We start from the raw sequence: 21,155 nt of genomic DNA, 5'->3' as shown, positions 1-21,155 counted from the left end.
GTGCTAGAAAGATCAAATAAAAAGGTAAAATACAGGTGCTAGAAAGATCAAATAAAAAGGTAAATAACAGGTGAAATAAAAAGAAAACACAGGTGCACTGAAGACCACAAAAATGGTAAAAATTTGGAAAATGAAAAGAAAAACAGGTTCTAGAAAGGTCAAATAAAAAATATAATTTACTTGTGAAATTTAAAAGAAAATAATTGTTTTGAAGGATTAAAAAGATGAAATTATAGATTTAGTCTATAAAAAAATGCAATTAATAGAATCAAACAGATTGTAAAATACAGGTGAAATAACCTACAGACTACAGGGTTTACAAAGATAGTTAAAAACTAAAGAGACGTGCATAGAAAATGAAATTTAAAGATATATTGATTCTTCATTATTTATCTTTTTTTGGAAGAAAGTGTGTCTTCTATAAGCACAAAAGTGCTGACAATGCCAGTTTAAAATTGAGGACCTTGAAGATATATGTACGGTATATTTATTGAGTTAATTATACTTTCTGGAGAGAATTCTTTAACACAACCTTATTTCTTTTAATAGTGCTTCAGTATGACAATATTTTTTTTTTTTCTTCAGAAAAATCAAAAGAATTGTCAGCATTATATGCATAGTACATCATTAGAGGAGGTGGAGAAATTACTCAAAAATAGGTTAGTTTTGTATATCATTTGAATATACATTTGAAGACTAAGGCTAAAACATTAAATAGATAAATATTTGCTAGCATTTATAATCTCAGATTAATGACACATAATAAATTCTGAATATGAATTAGTTACTATGGATTTATTTATTTTCCGTGGATACCATTTTTTGTGGATTTAGAAAAACTTGTATTTTCATTGTTTAGACAAAGTCTCCATAAAGACCTATATAAAGTTTGTTGACTAGATGGACATTTAAATTTAAATTAGATTACCTGTACCAACAAAATCCATGAAAATAAGTATCCCAGGAATAATATTGAATCAGCAGTAATAGTAGTAGTGGTGCCATTAGCATCAGATAATATTTAACTCTTGAGTTATCCCACAGTAGTAGAGTAGACACTTGTATCAGGAAATAATAAACTCTATTTAACCAGAATTAATATTCCAGACAAAATAACTATAGCAATTACTCTATATTATAACCAAGCAAAATTTAATTTGAGAGAATTTGTAGTTCCATTTCATGAAATACTCTTTACATATAAAAATTTTAAACTTGATATCTAGTTTTAGGGTATATGATTCACAGGTAATGAAAAAAATTAAAACAGAATTTTTTGAAAATGTGTTTTAGATACATTTATGTCTGAATGGAAAAAAAAGTCTTTTGATTATTGATTATCATAGGCCAATATTACCTCTGGACATTCTGTAAATGCTACATAAGATTTTACAACATGATACAAGACAACTGTACTGTATGATGCAACACTACTGTACATTATTATACAACACTACTGTACAGCAAAATGCAACACTACTGTACAGCAAAATGCAACACTACTGTACAGCAAAATACAACACTACTGTACAGCAAATTGCAACACTACTGTACACTATGATGCAACATTACTGTACAGTTTTTCATGAATGTATGGTAAATTGTTAAGACAATTTCTTCTTGCAGTCAACAGAATAATTCTAAAGTAGAAGAACTCCTCAAAAAAGATGTACATGTGGTAGATGTGGATTTTCTCAGCAATATCTTAATAACAATTCTTCATCAGACATTACAGTGTATGTCAGACAATCAGTGGGAACTCAAAAGGATGTCTAAACAGGTTAGTCAATGATCAGCTGGGTCTCGTATGTATATCTAAACAGGTTAGTCAGACAATAAGTGGGAACTAAGATGTATGTCTAAACTGGTAAGTTGATAATAAATGGGAACTCTGACATATGTCTAAACAGGTAAGTAAAAAAATTAGTGGGAAAGAAGATGTATGCCTGAAAAATTCTCAAAAGTATCACTGAAAAGAGGTCCATAATTAAACTATAGTATTCATAAAAAAATGGAATTGTTCTTGTCCTGAATTATTTTAATATTCTAATCTGATGTTGAGAAAGATAGTTGATTTACACAATAAATGATGATTTTGGAAGCTATAAAAAAAAAGGTCCGTACCAAATTCCTAATAAATTTTAGGGAGAACGTTTCTTCAAGTGAAAATATGTAAATAAAAAGAACTTTTTGGTTTATTAAACAGTGTCAAAGTTATGCATGGTAATTTCAAAGTTATGTACAGTAATGTTAAAGTCATGCATGGTAATAATGTCAATATTAAACATGCCATGACATAAAAGATTAGGTAATATATAAAAAAATAACAACATTTAAGTAATTATGTTTTTTTTTCAGGTTTTACCATGTTTAGCAGAGGTGATACGATGGTATGACATCAATATTTTAGAAAATATATGGAAAGCTTACTTGCCAAAGAAAACTTGCCTGTTGACATATGCTGCTTCTGTAATGTTAAAGGAATCAGTGGTGCATTGTGTCAAGTTACTTCCCTTGTTACAGAAACCACCTAATGCATGGCAGGTAAGTTATCTCCCTTGTTACAGTAACCATCTTTGTGCATAGCAGATATGTTACCAACCTAGTTACAGAAGCCTCTATTGTGCATAGCAGATAAGTAATTTCCCTTGTTATAGAAATATCATACTGCATTGCAATTTACTTACCTTCTAATGCATTACTGTAACATATAAAGTATCTCAATTGTTACAAAAATTTCCATATGTTTGGGTGGTGAATCATTGCCTCTGTTCAAGAAAGTTTTGGCTTAAGATAATTATAGTTTAAGTAAGTGGACATTTTAAATTTTTTTGATGAAAAGACTAGGATATCTGTGAAGTCACTCCAAAAATATTTGGTGTGGATATATCATTTATAACCAATAGCTAGTATGTTTGCTCCAGAAATTGAAAAAAGGTTTTATAGTTTCCTGGTATATTTTTATGATTTGGCTACGAGTAGTGAGAGGAGAGAAACTTCTGTGATATGTGGAAGGAGGATTAAAACTTGTAAAAAAAATAAGAATTGATAGGTTGATGATTTTTCATTGGTACCCATCCATGTTTTAAGTAAAATTTTAGGAAAAATTGTTAGTTAAGCATTTTATACATCTTTTACATTATTAATATTTTAGTGTATTGTGTGCATTTTTTGTAGTCAGTATTACAATTTTTTTTCACGAATATTTTTTTAGGACCATGACATGTGTAAACGAGTGATATCTAAAATAGTCTCTAGTGTAACAGTGAATATACAGAGTTATCTGCCCTATGTTGACACATTACTACAACGACCTGTGTTTGACAGATTATCAGTGATCTCAGCCAGTACAATTATAGCAGCACACAGTTATTTTAACATTCCTAATGATCAGGTTAGTTCACAAATTGTTTTCCTTCAATAAATCAACAAGTCAGTCAAAAGTATTTCACATTAAATAGGTCAACTAATGTTAGCTCTCATCAACAAGTTAATCAAGCAAATTACCATCAACTATTCAAAGCAAACTCATCTGTTCTCATTCAACAAGTCAATCAAATAATTTCTTTCAATAATTTAGTAATAGAAAATTATCTCCATTCAACACTTAGTCAAAATCAGAATAATTACTTATTTCTGTGAAAGTGCTTTTATTCGTGGGATACCAGTTTTTGTGGATGGCTTTATCCAGGAATTTAAGTGTCCAGCGAAATATGAGAACTGTTCTCCCAGTTATAGAACAAAAGATGATTATTTTCAAGAATCTTTTTTTCTGATGGCTTTAAATTCTTCACTTGATTTTTTTCAGAAAACTAAAATCCATGAATTTAAGAACCCACAAACATTTAACATTTGTTAAAACCATGAAAATTGATACCCATGAATAAAAGTACTTTCACAGTAGCAGTTTAGTCAAAATCAAAATTGTTCTTTTCAATAAGTCAATTAAATAATAGCATGTAACATGTTTTTCAAGTCAGTAAAGAGAAAGCAATTGTTATAATTTTATTTTTTCATTTTTACATGTTCATTTTTATTTTCAGAGATTTAGTCAGATAGCTACCCTGTTGTCTTTCTGGAAGTTACTGTTTTGTTTTTCTCACCCTAATACTAGAATTTCCAAAGAGCTACTACAAGGAGCAGATATACGTCTCTTCTCCTCACCATTTGAAGGATACCTCAGGTAACGAGAATTATAGTAAATCTCAACAAACAGTATAAAATAAGGATTTGTGGTATGACACAACTATCCATCAGTCCAAATGACGTGAATTTAAGCAGATATAGGCTATTGTATGGCCTTCAACAATGAGCAAAATACATACTGTATAGTAATCTATAAAAGGCCCGAACATGAAAAAATGCGAATAATTCTGACAAAAAAATCAACAGCCTGATTTATGATAAAACATTGACAAAAAACAAATATGACAGACAGCAACCAACAACAATCACTGAGTTACAGGCTCCTAACTTTGGGACAGACAGATATATGAGTGTGGCAGGGTTCTGCTAGTAATGAGACGACATTCACCATTAATAGAAAATATATCAGAAAAGTATAGGACTTTATTAAAGCTATACTGAAAAATCACTATGGAAAAAAAATGATTTTTTTTTTCATCAACATGAAACATAAAAGGCCAATCAATTTGTACTTGAAAACTGCCTTTTTTTTTGCATTCCCCTAAAATAGAAAAATCTGACCTTGAAACATGAAAAATGTCTTGTATGAAAAAAATTATTTGTGAAGGCACCATGCTGAAAGAATGCCTGTGTTAACCATCATAAGTCATCTATCTATTGTATCCATATTGTGTAGTATTAGTAATGGCAGGATAAGATAAAATATGATTGATTATTTTTGTATTATTTATGTTTGTTTTCAGCTGTTGTCTGGTGAAACCAGAGACAAAACTACAGTGTGCCAAACAGGTAGGCTGCTTATCTATTATATACTATTTAGTTATAAATTACTCAGACTGAAGTTTCTCCCTTTTTAGTGGTTTAATTATCCTCTCATCTAATAATATTAGAGAGGGAATATAGTATTTCATCTGGTCATCCATTTGTTCATTTTTTTGTACATTTGTCCAAATTAAACAACTACATATCATAGAGGAATTGTCTTTTGTCACTTAATGCTTGATTGGTTAACACTAAAATAAGGTTACTGTTATTTTACATATTATTTGCTTTAGTTAAGTTTTTCATTAAGGGCATATGATACAGTTTTGATCCCATGTGGTTTTTTTTTATTGTCGAGCCTGCGACATAGCGTTAACTAACTTCTTAAAAGCTTTATACTTCAGAAGGTGGAAGACCTGGATGCTTCATACTTAGCATATCGATGCCTTATGTTACGAAGTTTCCGTCTATCACATGTCCATTGTCCATGACCTCATTTTCATGGTTCAGTGACAACTTGAAAAAAAAAAGTTTAGATTTTTTGTAATGTTAATTTCTCTCTTATTATGAGTAATATGATAATTATATTTAGTAGGTGCGTACCTTGCAAGGTCCTCATGCCCATCAGATAGTTTTAACTTGACCTCAACCTCATTTCATGGATCAGTGAACAAGGTTAAGTTTTCATGGTCAAGTCCATATCTCAAATACTATAAGCAATAGGTCTATTATATTTGGTGTATGGAAGGATTTTAAGGTGTACATGTCCAACTGGCAGGTGTCATTTGACCTTGACCTCATTTTCATGGTTCAGTGGTTATAGTTAAGTTTTTGAGTTTTGGTCTTTTTTTCTAATACTATATGCAATAGGTCAAATGTAATTGGTGTATGGAAATATTTTATGATGCACATGTCAGTCTCGCAGAATTTATTTGACCTTGACCTCATTTTCACGATTCATTGCTCAGTGTTAAGTTTTTTGTGTTTTGGTCTGTTTTTCTTAAATTATAAGCAATAGGTCAACTATATTTTTTGTATAGAAGGATTGTAAGGTGTATATGTCTGTCTGGCAGGTATCATCTGACCATGACCTCATTTTCATGGTTCATTGGTCAATATTAAGTTTTCATGGTTAAGTTTGTTTCTTAGATACTATAAGGAATAGGTCAACTATATTTAATGCGTAGATTGATTGTAAGGTGTACATGTCTGTCTGGCATGGTTAATCTGACCTTGACCTCATTTTCATGGTTCAGTGGTCAATGTTTAGTTTTCCTGGTTAAGTCAGTTTCTTAGAAACTATAAGCAATTGGTCAACTATATTTAGTGTATTGAATGATTGTAAGGTGTACATGTATTTTCCCGTTTGGTGTATCTGACCTTGACCTCATTTTCTTGGATCATGTTAAGTTTGTGTGATACTTGTAGTAAAGCTTTATATTTAGTACATTCAACATAAAATCAATGGTCAGTAAAGAAGGCGAGACATTTCAGTGTGTGCACTCTTGTGAAAATTTGCGTACAAGCTATTTTTCCACCTAATCCATTCAAATATGTAATAAAATTATACCTTATGTGCCATTTTAGAGATAAATGGGGTTGAAATGTTAAACATTTGGACAGATATATCTAACTTTTTTGTTTCAAAAGATAAACAAGCAACAAAGTGAATTTAGCACGATTTCTTTCATGTACAAGTGGCTAACTGCCTCTTATGTTTTAATGCTGTTAGATTTTTGATGATCACTATATAGCAAAGGGTTAAATAAACATGATCTACACACTTTCTCTACTTTGCCAAACATACCTTGACCTTCATAAATGATTAAGAAAAATAAATTTGAATAAAAACGATAAGATATGTTCATGTCCTTTACCAAATTTATCCTATTACAATGTTTCACTTTTATTTTCTTTACAGGTTGAGAAGTTTTTTGTGACTGAAGTCCACCATGGGATCAAGCCATTCCTTCTGAGTATACCTGTAGAAAGTTCCTCACTTATGTTACCTGTTGTAGCTCATTATACTGGACTATTTATAGATAATAATCATGTCTGTAAAACTATGTGTGATTGGTGAGTTTACCTGTAGAAAGTTCTACTCTATTATTAATGTTTTCTATTGTAGCACATTATACTGGACTATTTATAGTTAATAATCATGTCTGTAAAACTATGTGTGATTGGTGAGTTTAACAGGATTTCTAAATTTTCTTGATATGTAAAACTAATGTATATTAGTGTTTAAGTAATTTGTGAGACTTAGAAGATTTCTGCAATCTACTTATAGATGTATTGATGTATGTTTTGATATGTAATTTATGAATCTTAGACTATTTGATCACACTGTTGCACATACTTTTAAAAATGTGAAGCGCAACTTTCGTCCAAAAAGATATTCACACAGGAAGTGTATTTGTATTTATCTACTCACTGGCAAGAAATCATTTAGGGGGAATCTTATTCTCTATATTGATGTAGCTTAAATATTCAGGATACTATTCGTTTTGAAGGAAAATGTTTAAAATATCTCTTGCTGTCAATTTAATTACATCACTGTCATATTGTGTCTTCAAGACTTGACCAAAATTAACTTTTTCTGAAATTTTTTCTGAAGTTTATTGTAAAAAGTAATGGTATCATGGAAGTGATTTCTATAATTTTGTCAAATGTTGGAAAATGTTAAGTTTTCTGTCGAATGTCAAATGATTCTATATCTTCAAATTCAAAAAAAAATTTGGATGTAGTGTTGTGCACTTGCAATTGTATACTTGGTTTAATAGTTATGGAGCCTATATCTTTTGTTTTAGCATCCAGTTAAGGTAGGTTGCAATAGGTTTTGAAGAGAGAAACATACTTTTCTTGAATCCTCTTGGGAGCTTTGAATATAGATTGGTCATCTTTGATCTGTTTTCATTTGCTGTTTTGAATGGCATTTGAGAAAGCTTCAGGGTGTGTTTATATAAAATTATTAGCGGATATTTAGTTCATGTTTGCAAATGGCTAACAAGCTTTTAGAACTAAACACTATTTTTTTGTTTTACAGTTTGAATACCTTGGGTTCTAAAATAACAGATTTTGTGAGTGGTTTGACAGATCAACAACAGATACAAGGTTGTCTGAAGTGTATACATCTTACTCTGAAGGAGCTAGCAGCTATAATTACAATGAAGGTAAATATACCATTAAAGTTTGGGGGTTATATAGGAATCAACCTGTGTCCATATTCTATCCATTTGCCTTGACAGATATTGTTAAAACTTTAAACACTTGTAGAAAACCACTGAGGATGTTCATTAAGGAATATATTTCTGGTCTTACATGCTTAAGGGGAGATAATTCTAGTTAGTGTTAGCATGATGTAAAAAAAAGAATCCTTTTTTTCTACAAGACTACCACCTAAGATGGACTTACAGGATAAAGTGACGATTCGAAACAAGTCAATCTTAAATATTCCAGACATTATTCTGGATCTGATTCTACTAGACTTTTAAAATGGTTTTAAAAGTTTGTGGCTCAGAAGAGAATGTGTTTTACCAAATTTAATGTCTTCGGCTAAATAGCAACAAAATCAACCACCTCCCAACCTGGAAACTGTAATAAAGATATTAAATTTTATGTATACAGTATTTGAAATTCTTAATTTTTATTCAAATTATAAATTGTTGTTTTTTATTTGAAGACTGCAGACCTACATATGGTACAGAAGATTCTCTCAGCTTATTTAGTCCTGTGTAAAGTCATTAATCCTACCAGACATCTTCGAATAATACTGGTTGCTATATGTTCCAGAGTTAGTGATGTAAGTATACAACTTTCTTCACATGATAAATATAAGGTAAAATATACCAAACCATCTCCATTGTAAAGAGGATAAAAAATATAATTTCAGAGGACAATATACAAACTAGTATTGAAAATGCAATAAGTTTTTGCCTTTGGATGATAAGCAAGCAAATAATCAAGCAATCTATGAAACCTTCAAACAGAAAGCTCTTTGTTGGACAGTATGAAACATTGATTAAGACATGAACCAATCTTGATAACCAGTTATTGACCTTGATGACAATAGATAAAATTACTGGTAGAAGTAATTGTGGCTTCAAATTCAAGTTGTGATAATGCAATACTTTCTTACTTGATAATTAGTAGAATTAAATGCCTTTTTGAAGATTTAGAAATATGATGTAATGAATGAAGTGATTCATCAACTTTGTACTTGTTTGGCTTTATAACTTTTTTTGATCTGAGCGTCACTGATGAGTCTTATGTAGACGAAACGCGCGTCTGGCGTATTAAACTGGTACCTTTGATAACTATCATCCTTAGAGATTTGGTATTAGTTTGTTTTCACATTGCTTACATATGACATCTTGCTTACAGAGGCATGCAATTGTAATTCATCAAGATATAACCATTATTTTTATACGACCGCAAAAAAATTTTTGTGGTCGTATATTGGTATGACGTTGGCGTCGTCGTCGTCGTCGTCGTCTGGCGTCGTCCGGCGTCGTCCGAAGACACATTGGTTTTCGCACTCTAACTTTAGTTTAAGTGCATGGATCTCTATGAAATTTTACCACAAGGTTCAATACCACAAAAGAAAGGTTGGGATTGATTTTGGGGGTTATGGTACCAACAGTAAAGGAATTAGGGGCCGAAAAGGGGCCAAAAATAAGCATTTTTGTAACTTCCAGACATAACTTGTGTGTTAGTGTATGGATCTCTCTGACATTGTACCACAAGGTTCCATATCACAAAAGGAATGCTGGGATTGATTTTGGGGGTAATTGCCTCAAAATTTTAGGAATTAGGGGCCAAAAAAGGGGCAAAAAACAAGCATTTTTCTAGTTTCATGACAATAACTTGTGTGTAAGTGTATGGATTTTCTGAAATTGTACTACAAGGTTCCATATCACAAAGGGAAAGCTGGAATTGAGTTTGGGGGTAATTGCCGAAACGTTTAGGAATTGGGGGCCAAAAAGGGGCCAAAAATAAGCATTTTTCTAGTTTCCAGACAATAACTTGTGTTCAAGTGTATGGATCTCTCTGAAATTGTACTGCAAGGTACCATACCACAAAGGGAAAGCTGGAATTGATGATGGGGGTATTTGCAAAAAATTTTAGGAATTAGGGGCCAAAAAGGGGCAAAAAACAAGCATTTTTCTAGTTTCAGGACAATAACTTGTGTGTAAGTGTATGGATCTTTCTGAAATTGTACTGCAAGGTACCATACCACAAAGGGAAGGCTGGGATTGATGATCGGGGTAATTGCCTCAATATTTTAGGAATTTGGGTCCAAAAAGGGGCCAAAAAACAAATTTTTCTAGTTTCCAGACAATAACTTGTGTTCAAGTGTATGGATCTCTCTGAAATTGTACTGCAAGGTACCATACCACAAAGGGAAGGCTGGGATTGAGTTTGGAGGTGATGAATCATAAGGGGGTTCAAAAAATTTGGGGGGGGGGATTTTTTTTTTTTTCCTTTTTTTTTCTTTTAAAATTTTCCATTTTAAGTTGGTTATTTCTGATTTATATTTAAAAGCAAATAATAATGATATGGTAGGAGATACACACCAAACAGGATGTGTAAATTATTATATAAAAAGTATTGTGCAATAGCAAGAAATTTTCAATTGCACAGTATTGCACAATAGCAAGAAATCTTCAATTGCACAGTATTGCGCAATAGCAAGAAATCTTCAAATGCACAGTATTGCGCAATAGCAAGAAATATCCAATAGCACAATATTGCGCAATCGCAAGAAATTGTCAATTGTACAGTATTGCGCAATAGCAAGAAATATTTAATTGCACAGTATTGTGCAAAAGAAGATACTTCGTATAAATTGCTTATTTCTTGACCAATTTCAATGGGGTTTTATTCTTGAATTCTTGGGGTTCTTTAATATGCTGAATCTAACCGTGTATTTAGTTTTTGGATTTTGGGCCCCGTTTTTAAATTGGTCTACATTGAGGTCCAAAGGGTCCAAAATTAAACTTTGTTAGATTTCATCAAAAATTGAATTATTGGGGTTCTTTGATATGCCGAATCTAACCGTGTATTTAGATTCTTAATTTTTGGTTCCGTTTTCAAATTGGTCTACATTAAGGTCCAAAGGGTCCAAAATTAAACTTAGTTTGATTTTAACCAAATTTGAATTCTTAGGGTTCTTTGATATGCTGAATCTAAACATGTATTTAGATTTTTGATTATGGGCCCAGTTTTCAAGTTGGTCCAAATCTGGGTCCAAAATTAAACTTTGTTTGATTTCAACAAAAATTAAATAAATGGGGTTCTTTGATATGCTGAATCTAACCATGTATTTAGATTTTTTGATTTTTGGGCCCCGTTATCAACTTTTTCCACATTGAGGTCAAAAGGGTCCAAAATTAAACTTTGTTTGATTTCATCAAAAATTGAATTTTTGGGGTTCTTTGATATGCTGAATCTAACCATGTATTTAGATTTTGGATATTGGACCATAATAGGTGAATGTCCAATTTAAAATGTTTAAGTTCTTAGACCACATTCATTCTGTGTCAGAAATTTATGCTGTGTCAAATATTTAATCACAATCCAAATGCAAAGCTGTATCAAGCTTGAATGTTGTGTCCATACTTGCCCCAACTGTTCAGGGTTCGACCTCTGCGGTCGTATCAAGCTGCGCCCTGCGGAGCATTTTATTTAAATTATGTTACATCTCATTATGATAAAAGGTTCTGTGTATAACTTCTTATTCGTTGGGCATTTATTTTTGTAAATTTTGTTGGTAAAGGTGAAACAGGAATTCAAATAATCAATAAAGGAGAAATTGCTGACAGTATGCAGAATTTTGAAAACCGTGAAATAAAGTATCCATGAAACTACAACTTTCCAAAAATTAATGCCCATGAAAATGAATGAATCAACTGTATTTATGACGGATTCTGATTATTTCTATGACAGAATGTGTATTTTAACATGGAGAATTCCCCACGGCAGGATGATGACTTTAACCTGTTATCAAATGATATCCCTATGTCTGGTAGTCCTGACTGTATGGATGAATGGGATGGTGAAGATACAGCTATTATGGGTAAATACAGTACTGGAAACATGCAGATTTTTATACTTAGGAAATTACTTGTGTTTATTTTAAAATATCAAGAGAATAAACAACTTATTGATAAAGCCACAAAAGAAAGCTCAAAGTTCTTTCATAATCTAAAAGACAGAATACCATCAAAGTTATCAGGATAAGTGCTCATGATTGTTGAATTTTAACAGGTCCAGCAACTTGGAAAAATCTGTAAATCTCCCCATTTTTAAATGGAGATTTTCTTTCTGGAACCAAATGTTATACGAATATTTCAGAAGGATCCCAAAAAGCAAACTACCGTTACAATGGGACCTAGTTCCAAATTTTCAAAATTAAGGATTCAAGACCTTAAAATAGGAACACTTATTAAATTGGAAAATAATCAAAATTCAAAAGGAGGTTGTCGAACCTAACAACAAGACCTGAACAGACTGACAATTTCTACTGCTGAGTGACCACCTTCTTCAGTCATCAGGTTGACTATTCTGTCACTTTTGACAAGTCAATGTACAGAAATGAAACTATTTTTTCATTGTTGAGGAGCATAAACTGTAAAGATTCTATATATAGCTGGTATATAACAGCTTAATATTGATAATATAATATAATTTTAGCAAACAGTCCTGGTACTTTTCCTGAATGTTTGACTTTAAACTTGAGTAATAACAGTGGTAGTTTACCATCTGGGAGACTCAGTGCCCTGAGTCAGCATAGCGACAGGGGAGGTAATAAGTCTCCAGCGGAAAGTGAAAGTGAGGATGAGAGTTCTGATTGGGACAGCTGGGATGAGGAACCTGAGGTACAAAACTGACTAATCATATTTCATGTTTCACTTGTAAATAATGGCTATAGGATAAGAAATTTTGATTATACATGTAAACCTGTAACTTAAATTACGATCTGAAATATTTTATACATGTCCAAACTTTCTATAATTTAAAAAAAACAAAAAACAAAAAAAAAGTGCACTTTTTATAAATATTATGCAATATACACTATTTTATAATAAAAATATATTTAGAATTTAATTTTATTTTTTGTAGGGACATTCTGCATTAAATGAGACCTTCTTTGATTTTCTACAGAAACTGAAAAAGATTTGCAGTTCAGGTATATTACAGAAAGGAGAACATATAATTTTTAATGAGTGATATAAACTCTATTTCTGTCATTGATGGTGATCTCATGTACAAATAATAATAATAAAATAATTACTTGAATATCCAAAGAAGACATCATCAAGTATAAAGCATCTCACGGGTAGAGTTGAACCTTATAAACAAAGCTTATATGTTTTGGTTGGTTCACTGAAGCTTTACACATATTCAAAAATTTGAAGATGTGGTATGATTGCCAATGAGACTCTCCACCAGAGACCAAATGACATATAAGTTACTGTGGATTCATTTTTATTCGTGGTATACCAATTTTCGTGGGTTTCGTGGGTCACAGCGAACCACGAATTTAAGAATTCAATGAAGAATAATCCCAACAAATGTGTATGGAGTCGGATGTTTATTTCCGGTTATGTTATGCAGTTCTAGTATAGTGTTGACTAGCAATAAACATTGTAACACAACACATGTTTTTATTGAAAGAAGATACAAGTATTTTGATTAAATCAATAATAAATATATCGAATATCAGTGATAATTTACTTTTTAAAATTGATTAAAACTGTTCATGGAAAATAACTGCAAGTTGTTAACTACCGTGTCATAGTTTGGTTTACTGGTGATTAAAAATTAATAGGATTAAGTACGGGGATATTGCCCGTAGGTGATATTGTTTATGACAGGAACATTTATTTTCACACCTTTTACTTATATGACTGTTTATTATATCGTGATTAGGGAAATGAGCTTTCAATCATAGAGTTTTGAATGCCTTATAAAATTCCGTCAAGAATTTATAAATTGTAATACAAACAAATAATTAGTTGTCTCTGTCCATTATTGTAATAGAAGTTTTCAATGAACACTTTAACCTAGAATGACCAAGCGAGGATTTTGACAATTCAAAACTTTTTCAATGAATTCCTTCTTTTTTGTTTGTTTTATTATTGATCAAACTAAGGAGGTTATACGATCTCCTAAATCAAATAGAAATCCACAAATTACGAATCTGAATTTTTATTTTTTTTTGTGATCAGTGATCTACGAATTTACGTATACCACGAAACGTCTTTTTTTCTCTATCCACGAAAATTGATACCCACGAAAATAAATGAATCCACAGTAACAACTATAGGTCACTGTACTACCTTCAACATTGAGCAAAACCCATTCCGCATAGTAAGCTATAAAAGGCCCTGAAATGACAGATGTAAAACAATTCAAACAAGAAAACTAATGCCCTGATTTATGTACAAAACAATAAACAAAAAACAAATATGATATACAGCAACAAACAACAACCACTGAATTGTACACCACAGATATGTACAAAAGAGAAATAGTTCAGAACCAAAGTTTTTACTATGAATTAGTAAACTTTGAAAATGAGATATCTAAGATGGAATTTCATATTAACTGAGACCTACCTGTTAATCTGACAGGTGTCATCTAACCTTGACTGTAGGTTGTTCTCTGGATTTATAGTTTGACTAAATCATGATGTTGTTAGCTGCCTAATTGTCTTTTAACTCTTTTATTGTTGTAAAAATCTGAAAAACATACGATATTTTGTCATTTCAGGTTCAAATGACAGTTTTACATTAGAAGTGAAGAAATTAGAAAGCAGAGAAAAGTCTTTAATTAAAAGTTTACTGGATTGGTAGATGTAGGCTTGTCATTGTTGTTAATCTAATAACCAAAATATGAAAGGTTTACTACACTATAGATTTACTGGACTCAAAACATGAAAAGATGAGATTAGTCAAACAAAAGCTAGTGAATACTGATCAAACAAAGACTGGGGATTGCTCGATCAAAAACAGCTAGTGATTACTCGATCAAAAACAGAAAGGTGATTACTCGATCAAACAAAGGCTGGCGATTACTCGATCAAAAACAGCTAGTGATTACTCGATCAAAAACAGAAAGGTGATTACTCGATCAAACAAAGACTGGTGATTACTCGATCAAACAAAGAAAATACTGGATCAAACAATAGTTCACTCAATTATCATATCAGATGTTTCTATATTTTATAGATTTAAAATAAATCTAGTGAGGGTTTTTTTCATTGCTTAATGAATTATTCACTAGATTTATGAATTTTTTTTATCAATTTTTCTTAATGTTTGTCTAGATAGTTAAGTAAAATTGTGAAATCAGCTCATTTTTGTAATTTATAGTGCCAAATTAATATTTTTCTCTCAATTTTTTGTTTACAAGAAATAAAATCAGTGGCATATTCAAAAAGCTTCAAATCTGCATAGGGGCCTCGGTGGCTGAGTGGTCTAAGTAGTTACTACTGTAATCACTAGCCAGTCAACACTGAGGTTGTGAGTTCGAACCCCGCTCGTGCAAGTGCACTCAACTCTAATCTTAATTGACTAGGATCGTCAGTTTTCCTATCGAAGGTCTGTGGTTTTCTCCGGGCACTCCTGCTTCCTCCACCAATAAAAACTGGCCGCCACGAAATTGCCCAAAAGCGGTGCTTAAAAGTGGCGTTAAAACACCAAAAATCAAATCAAATCAAATCTGCATATCCATTACTTGTTCTGAAAAAAAATAAAAATCAAGATATTCTCTTTTGAAAGTAGAGATGATCATAAAATATTTTGATGCCTAACACATTTTCCTTTTTTTTGTTATGTTAAAGTTTTTAATTAATAGGTACAAGGGTTTGTGGTTATTTAACCTTTTTTTCATTGTATTATGAATTCCTAGTCCTAAAACATTGATATTGACAAATGCATAGCTTTAATTGTATCACTCTGATTGTCACATGTCTGTCATGTGGTATTATTCAACAGTCATGTGATTATTTTCCTGAATATATTTTCCTCTAGACCTGACTTGGGTATAGAATCTCGGTGACAAGTGTTGATTATCAATATTTCGTGTATGTTTAGGTAAAAACCTTACTATACTTGATTTGAAAAAAAATGTATTACTTGTAAATCTACCATGCATGAAGTATGTTAAAAATTGAACTATGAACATGAATAAGAAATGATGTGTCCCTTGTTAATCTACCATGCATCAGTGTTCTCCCCAGGCCGTTTTAGCGTCGCGGCACCGAGACGCTATATTTTTTTCCCGTGATGCTATAATAATTTCCACGACGCTATAATTATTTTGAGGATGCTATTTTTCTTGTCTCTATATCGCAAAACCATGTCCTAAATTTTGAACTTTCATCTAATTACCGCTTGTGATCATAAAAATTATATCACCTTTAATTGTAATCCCTTCAAGTCCGAGGCAATTTAGAGTGATTAAATAGGTGTAAATTGCCCTTTGGGTGATAACTGAATGGATACGAATACCCCAAGCTGACACTTGTGACATGACTAATACCACGTGGTCCAATCGCAAATTTCAACATGGAGAAAATTTAATCAGAAAATCAAAAAACAATTCGAAATCTACGTTTGCATTAATCCAAATTCAAAGATACAAACGATTTCTCTCTTTAAGAAAAGAGGTTAGGTCGTATATTTTTACATTTTATAAAAAAATTACTTTCTTTCATTTCCGGTATCTAGTTAATAGAGAGCGTACATGGCGTATATTAAACATTTTGATTTTGAGTTAAATAAGTTTGATACTCCTTTAGAAAGAGATCATAATTGGCTTTAGTTAATGTTTCATCCATTTAATGCATTTAAAGCGTCATATGCATTCCCAATCTCTTGTCAAACATTGTTTATTTTCGTAAATTTTTCTTCCGCCGCCATTATATATGTGTAAACTACGGATCGGAACCGGACCAGATATGACAAAATTCTGCATTTTTACGATAATAACTACAGATGCACACATGGCACAGTAGACAGAAAAAATTATCACAAAAGAGAAAACTACGCATTCCACACGCATTAACAGACTATCTATTAGATATCTTTGCTAAATGTATTCTCTTTGAAAAAGCATTGTTTTAATATACTGACTAAACATGCTAAAGTAGCTTAACTTTGTTAAAAATATATATCATTTTGATATAAAGAAACAACTGGGACTAATTCATTGAGTACCATTAAACAATGAATTTCATAGACATGATAAAGAAAAAAGTTTTTTAATTGAAATGTTATTGCTATATGATACATTCTCTTCCCTTTTTATATAAAAACCAGTTCTTTTTTGTGCTAGATTTTTAGTATTTCATATATACAGGTTGCACTATAATAAACCATTCATTCATTCATTCATTCATTCATTTAGTTGAGTAGGTAGGGTAACTGGAACCACACATATATTTTTATTTGGTCCAAGAGGAAAAAATTAATTCTGTAACTATAAATGAATATAGAAAACATAAACTGAAACAACTGTTATCATGGTTATAGTTTAATTGTATTCTCAGTTATGAATTGAACAATATTATTATAAACATATATAACATAAAGGAAATAGATCATCGCCGCGATGCATCAAATGTCATTGAAAAAAAATGGGGTTTTTTTTACGCCAAATGTGATGCTATCCAAAATTTCTAGGGAGAACACTGTGCATGAAGCGTCATGGCCGTACAGTGACCTTTAGTTGTTGTTTACATCATTTGGTCTCTGGTGGAGAGTTGTCTCATTGGCAATCATACCACATCTTCTAAATTTTATATATTTGAGTCAAAACTTTTGTAGGGATATTGTTCTCTAAAGTTATCAAATTATAGTTTTTGAGATATTCATTTGGAAAAGTAATATATTCATCCATTACAATTGCTTGAATATTAGTTAGAGATATCCTTCATATGCTATTAAGGGCATACGATACAATTTTGATCCCACAGTGATTTTTTTACGAAAATTTGCATACAAGCTATTTTTCACCTAGTAAATTCAAATATGTAATAAAAAATATACCTTCATTTGCTTCTTTAAGAGATAAATGAGGTCGAAATTTTAGACATTTACTAAAAATTTTGGTTTTTTGGACATTTCTACCCTTTGGATAGACATAACTAACTTTTTTGTTTCAAAATAAAAACACAAGCGAATTTTTGTAACAACATTTGGAAAATCTTCTTTACATAAGTATGCTCTAACTTTGTATAACAATTCTTTGGAAATATTTAATTTTTATCAAAGTTACATGATTTTAGAAAAATAACGGCATGTTTTGCTGTATATTTATCTTATTCAAAAAAAATTCATCAGTGACTTTTTCATAAAAATTGGTACAAATAATCTTCATACGAAAAAAAACCTAATGTCATTTTAAAAAAGAGGGGTCCATGAACTCGTTTTCAAGTTAAATCAGTCGAAAAATGCATCTTTTCCCGATATGTCACAGTTTGACGTCACGAAAATAACATTTAACGTTAGCAACGTCATTACCTCCCCTGTAACTAGTACTGTATCGTATGCCCTTAATTTCAGTTGCAAGCTTGTCTAATGAAATATCCTATTGGATACTATATCACCAAAATTCATTTCGTAACTCTTACTTTATACATACTTTCTGCATGGTATGTTTTATTGGACAGTAAAGTTGTGTATCATAACAAATAAAGTGCTCTAATTGAAAACATAATGATTAATATATTTCTCTGATTTTTTACATTTTAAGTATCTGACAGAGCATTGATTGATTATTGTTGATTTTTCTGATTTTAATGAGAAAGTTGAATTTGTTGATATTTTATAGTTTAGTGAAGGCGTTACAAATTGTTATACTTTTATATTATTTATTTGTTGTTTTTATTCATTTTTGCAATCTGATCTGTTGTACTTTTATCAATCTGCCATATTTAAGTCATGTGATATTTTCATCATATTTTCATGTTACTATATGTTCTTGTGTAGCTATTTTATTACTATATAAACTATACCTCACTATAGGAGTTGAGTCTATAATGCATTTATCTTGTCCATCCAATCGTTTAATAATATTTCTGTCATACTTCTCTCAGGTACTACCGGTACTGAATAGAATGACTTCATATTTGGTCAGCAGTTTGACAGTCATTAGTTGTGAAATGTGAGTGCTTTAAAGGTCGGTTTCCTATACTTTGAATTAAGATTGGGATCGGCTCTGACAGCATGACAACTGATTTCTAATTATTTCATTCTTGTCATTAGAATGTATGAGAAATTGAGTTGTCTTATGTATGCAGTGACGCACAGATGAGATTTTGTTAAATAGATTTATGCCTCAAATGATCAGGCAAAATTGAGTAAATCATCACAAAACAGTTTCTTTTATATTTTCATTTGAATTTTAGGTTACCAATGTATAGCATTAAAGCCCATACATCTGACTTTAACATCTGATAACCTAACTTATGGTCTATATCATCAAATGTATTATTTTATTATCTTAGAAAATCAAGGGAAATAATACAAACTTGAGATAAGTATATTCTCACAATGCATGTACTTGATGATGGTGCTTTTTAACTTTTTGTAGTGAAAAGAGATAATCTTATAAAGTTTATATTGTTTTATATAGTGAAATAAAATGAAAAGAATTAAGAATTAGAATTTTTGGCCCTTACATATGTTTTTGACCCTATTGATGCCTTAATTACATATGTTTTGGTCCAGTTAATGTCTTTACTACATATGCCTATGGCTCTATAATGGCCTCTGTTTGATATAACACATAAATATAAGGCCCTGTAGCCCCATGGATGTCTTTTAAAATTACATACTTTGACTTCATGCTGGTCTAAATAGTATATTTCACCATATTTTTTTTTCATTTTTGTGCTGAAATAAATGAGTATAGTATCTCTTTCACTGGATAGATAGCTGTTCAAAATCATTTTAGAAATATTATCACTAGCTCTTTTTATGGCTCATTTTAATCAAAATTTATATTAAAATTGTGACAGGAACCATATTTTATTTACTGCATCAGCATGCTTACTTTGTGTTTGTTTTGTTTGTACAACAACATTTTAAAGAGTAATTTTTCATTGACAACATTTGATTTCTCTGTATAAGACAGAATACAAATTCTGTTTGTGAGTAGTAGAATAAATTATGTAGTTTTAAAAGAAAACCATAGAATATACAAGTACCTGAAAATTATGCTGATCTGTATATTCTCTGTTTGAAAGGAGAAGTCAATACAGTTTCTCATTGTTTTTGTAGAACAAAATGACAATTTAAAAAAAATATAAATTCAAAGATAAGCAATGATGCTTGTTTTTAATGAGGTTGAGGCTGAAAATTGAGAACTTTTGTAATATTCTGACAAATTTCTTCTTTTAAAAATTGAATTTCTGATGATAAATTAGCCAATTGGTTTTAATTGATATTATGTAATCTCTTTTAATAAAAATCCAATTACATTTGAATATTAGCAGTATTATTGCAATACCCCCTTTAAGTTATTTTATCTTTTGTTGTATGAACTATCAGTAAAACTCTGGCTTGTATTAAGTTTTAATTGATTTTTAATCATGTTTTGAAGATTTCATTGGCACCACCACAGCATTTGGTTAAGAATGTTTCATATTTTTATCATTGACGATCATCTTTAATGTTGTGCCAAACTGCATCTGATTTATTGATGATATGATTCCTGTGCTGTTTCTGTGCTAGATAAAGACTGTGATTATTGTATTTATTGTTCATTTTATCATGTAATAATTTATTATTCATTTCATCATATAATAATTTATTTTTCATTTTATCATGTAATAATTTATTATTCATTTTATCATGTAATAATTTATTATCCATTTTATCATGTAATAATTTATTATCCATTTTATCATGTAATAATTTATTATTCATTTTATCATGTAATAATTTATTATCCATTTTATCATGTAATAATTTATTGTTCATTTTATCATGTAATAATTTATTATTCGTTTTATCATGTAATAATTTATTATTCATTTTATCATGTAATAATTTATTATTCATTTTTTACCATGTAATATATCATAAAAGCATCTGTAATGTAATAGTTCTAGTCTCTGTCATGATAGAAGTTTAGATACTTTCAATTTTAATATGAAAACAATGATTTAATAGGAAAAATGTCAAAACTGTTGTTTTGTGTATCTGTTTAATTTAAGAGAAAGATCAAAGTTA

The 21,155-nt window shown here is 30.6% G+C and overlaps 1 protein-coding gene across 1 annotated transcript in view; it reads left to right on the top strand.

Moving 5' to 3' along the window:
* LOC127702573 (uncharacterized) overlaps positions 1-18,447 on the top strand; it is a 46,222-nt gene extending 27,775 nt beyond the window's left edge. Inside the window, exons 17-29 of the mRNA XM_052206826.1 lie at positions 586-659; positions 1,627-1,780; positions 2,359-2,544; positions 3,215-3,394; positions 4,044-4,183; positions 4,890-4,935; positions 6,830-6,984; positions 7,955-8,081; positions 8,591-8,710; positions 11,857-11,986; positions 12,604-12,788; positions 13,033-13,099; positions 14,686-18,447. Coding sequence (XP_052062786.1) covers positions 586-659; positions 1,627-1,780; positions 2,359-2,544; positions 3,215-3,394; positions 4,044-4,183; positions 4,890-4,935; positions 6,830-6,984; positions 7,955-8,081; positions 8,591-8,710; positions 11,857-11,986; positions 12,604-12,788; positions 13,033-13,099; positions 14,686-14,768 — 1,647 coding nt within the window. The 3' untranslated portion in view covers positions 14,769-18,447. The remainder of the gene's footprint in view (positions 1-585; positions 660-1,626; positions 1,781-2,358; positions 2,545-3,214; positions 3,395-4,043; positions 4,184-4,889; positions 4,936-6,829; positions 6,985-7,954; positions 8,082-8,590; positions 8,711-11,856; positions 11,987-12,603; positions 12,789-13,032; positions 13,100-14,685) is intronic.
* The last annotated feature ends 2,708 nt before the right edge of the window (positions 18,448-21,155 follow it).

Source organism: Mytilus californianus, unplaced genomic scaffold (genome assembly GCF_021869535.1).
Source record: "Mytilus californianus isolate M0D057914Y unplaced genomic scaffold, xbMytCali1.0.p SCAF_5, whole genome shotgun sequence".
Lineage (NCBI taxonomy): Eukaryota > Metazoa > Mollusca > Bivalvia > Mytilida > Mytilidae > Mytilus > Mytilus californianus.
This window is presented reverse-complemented; position numbering and strand designations above follow the sequence as displayed.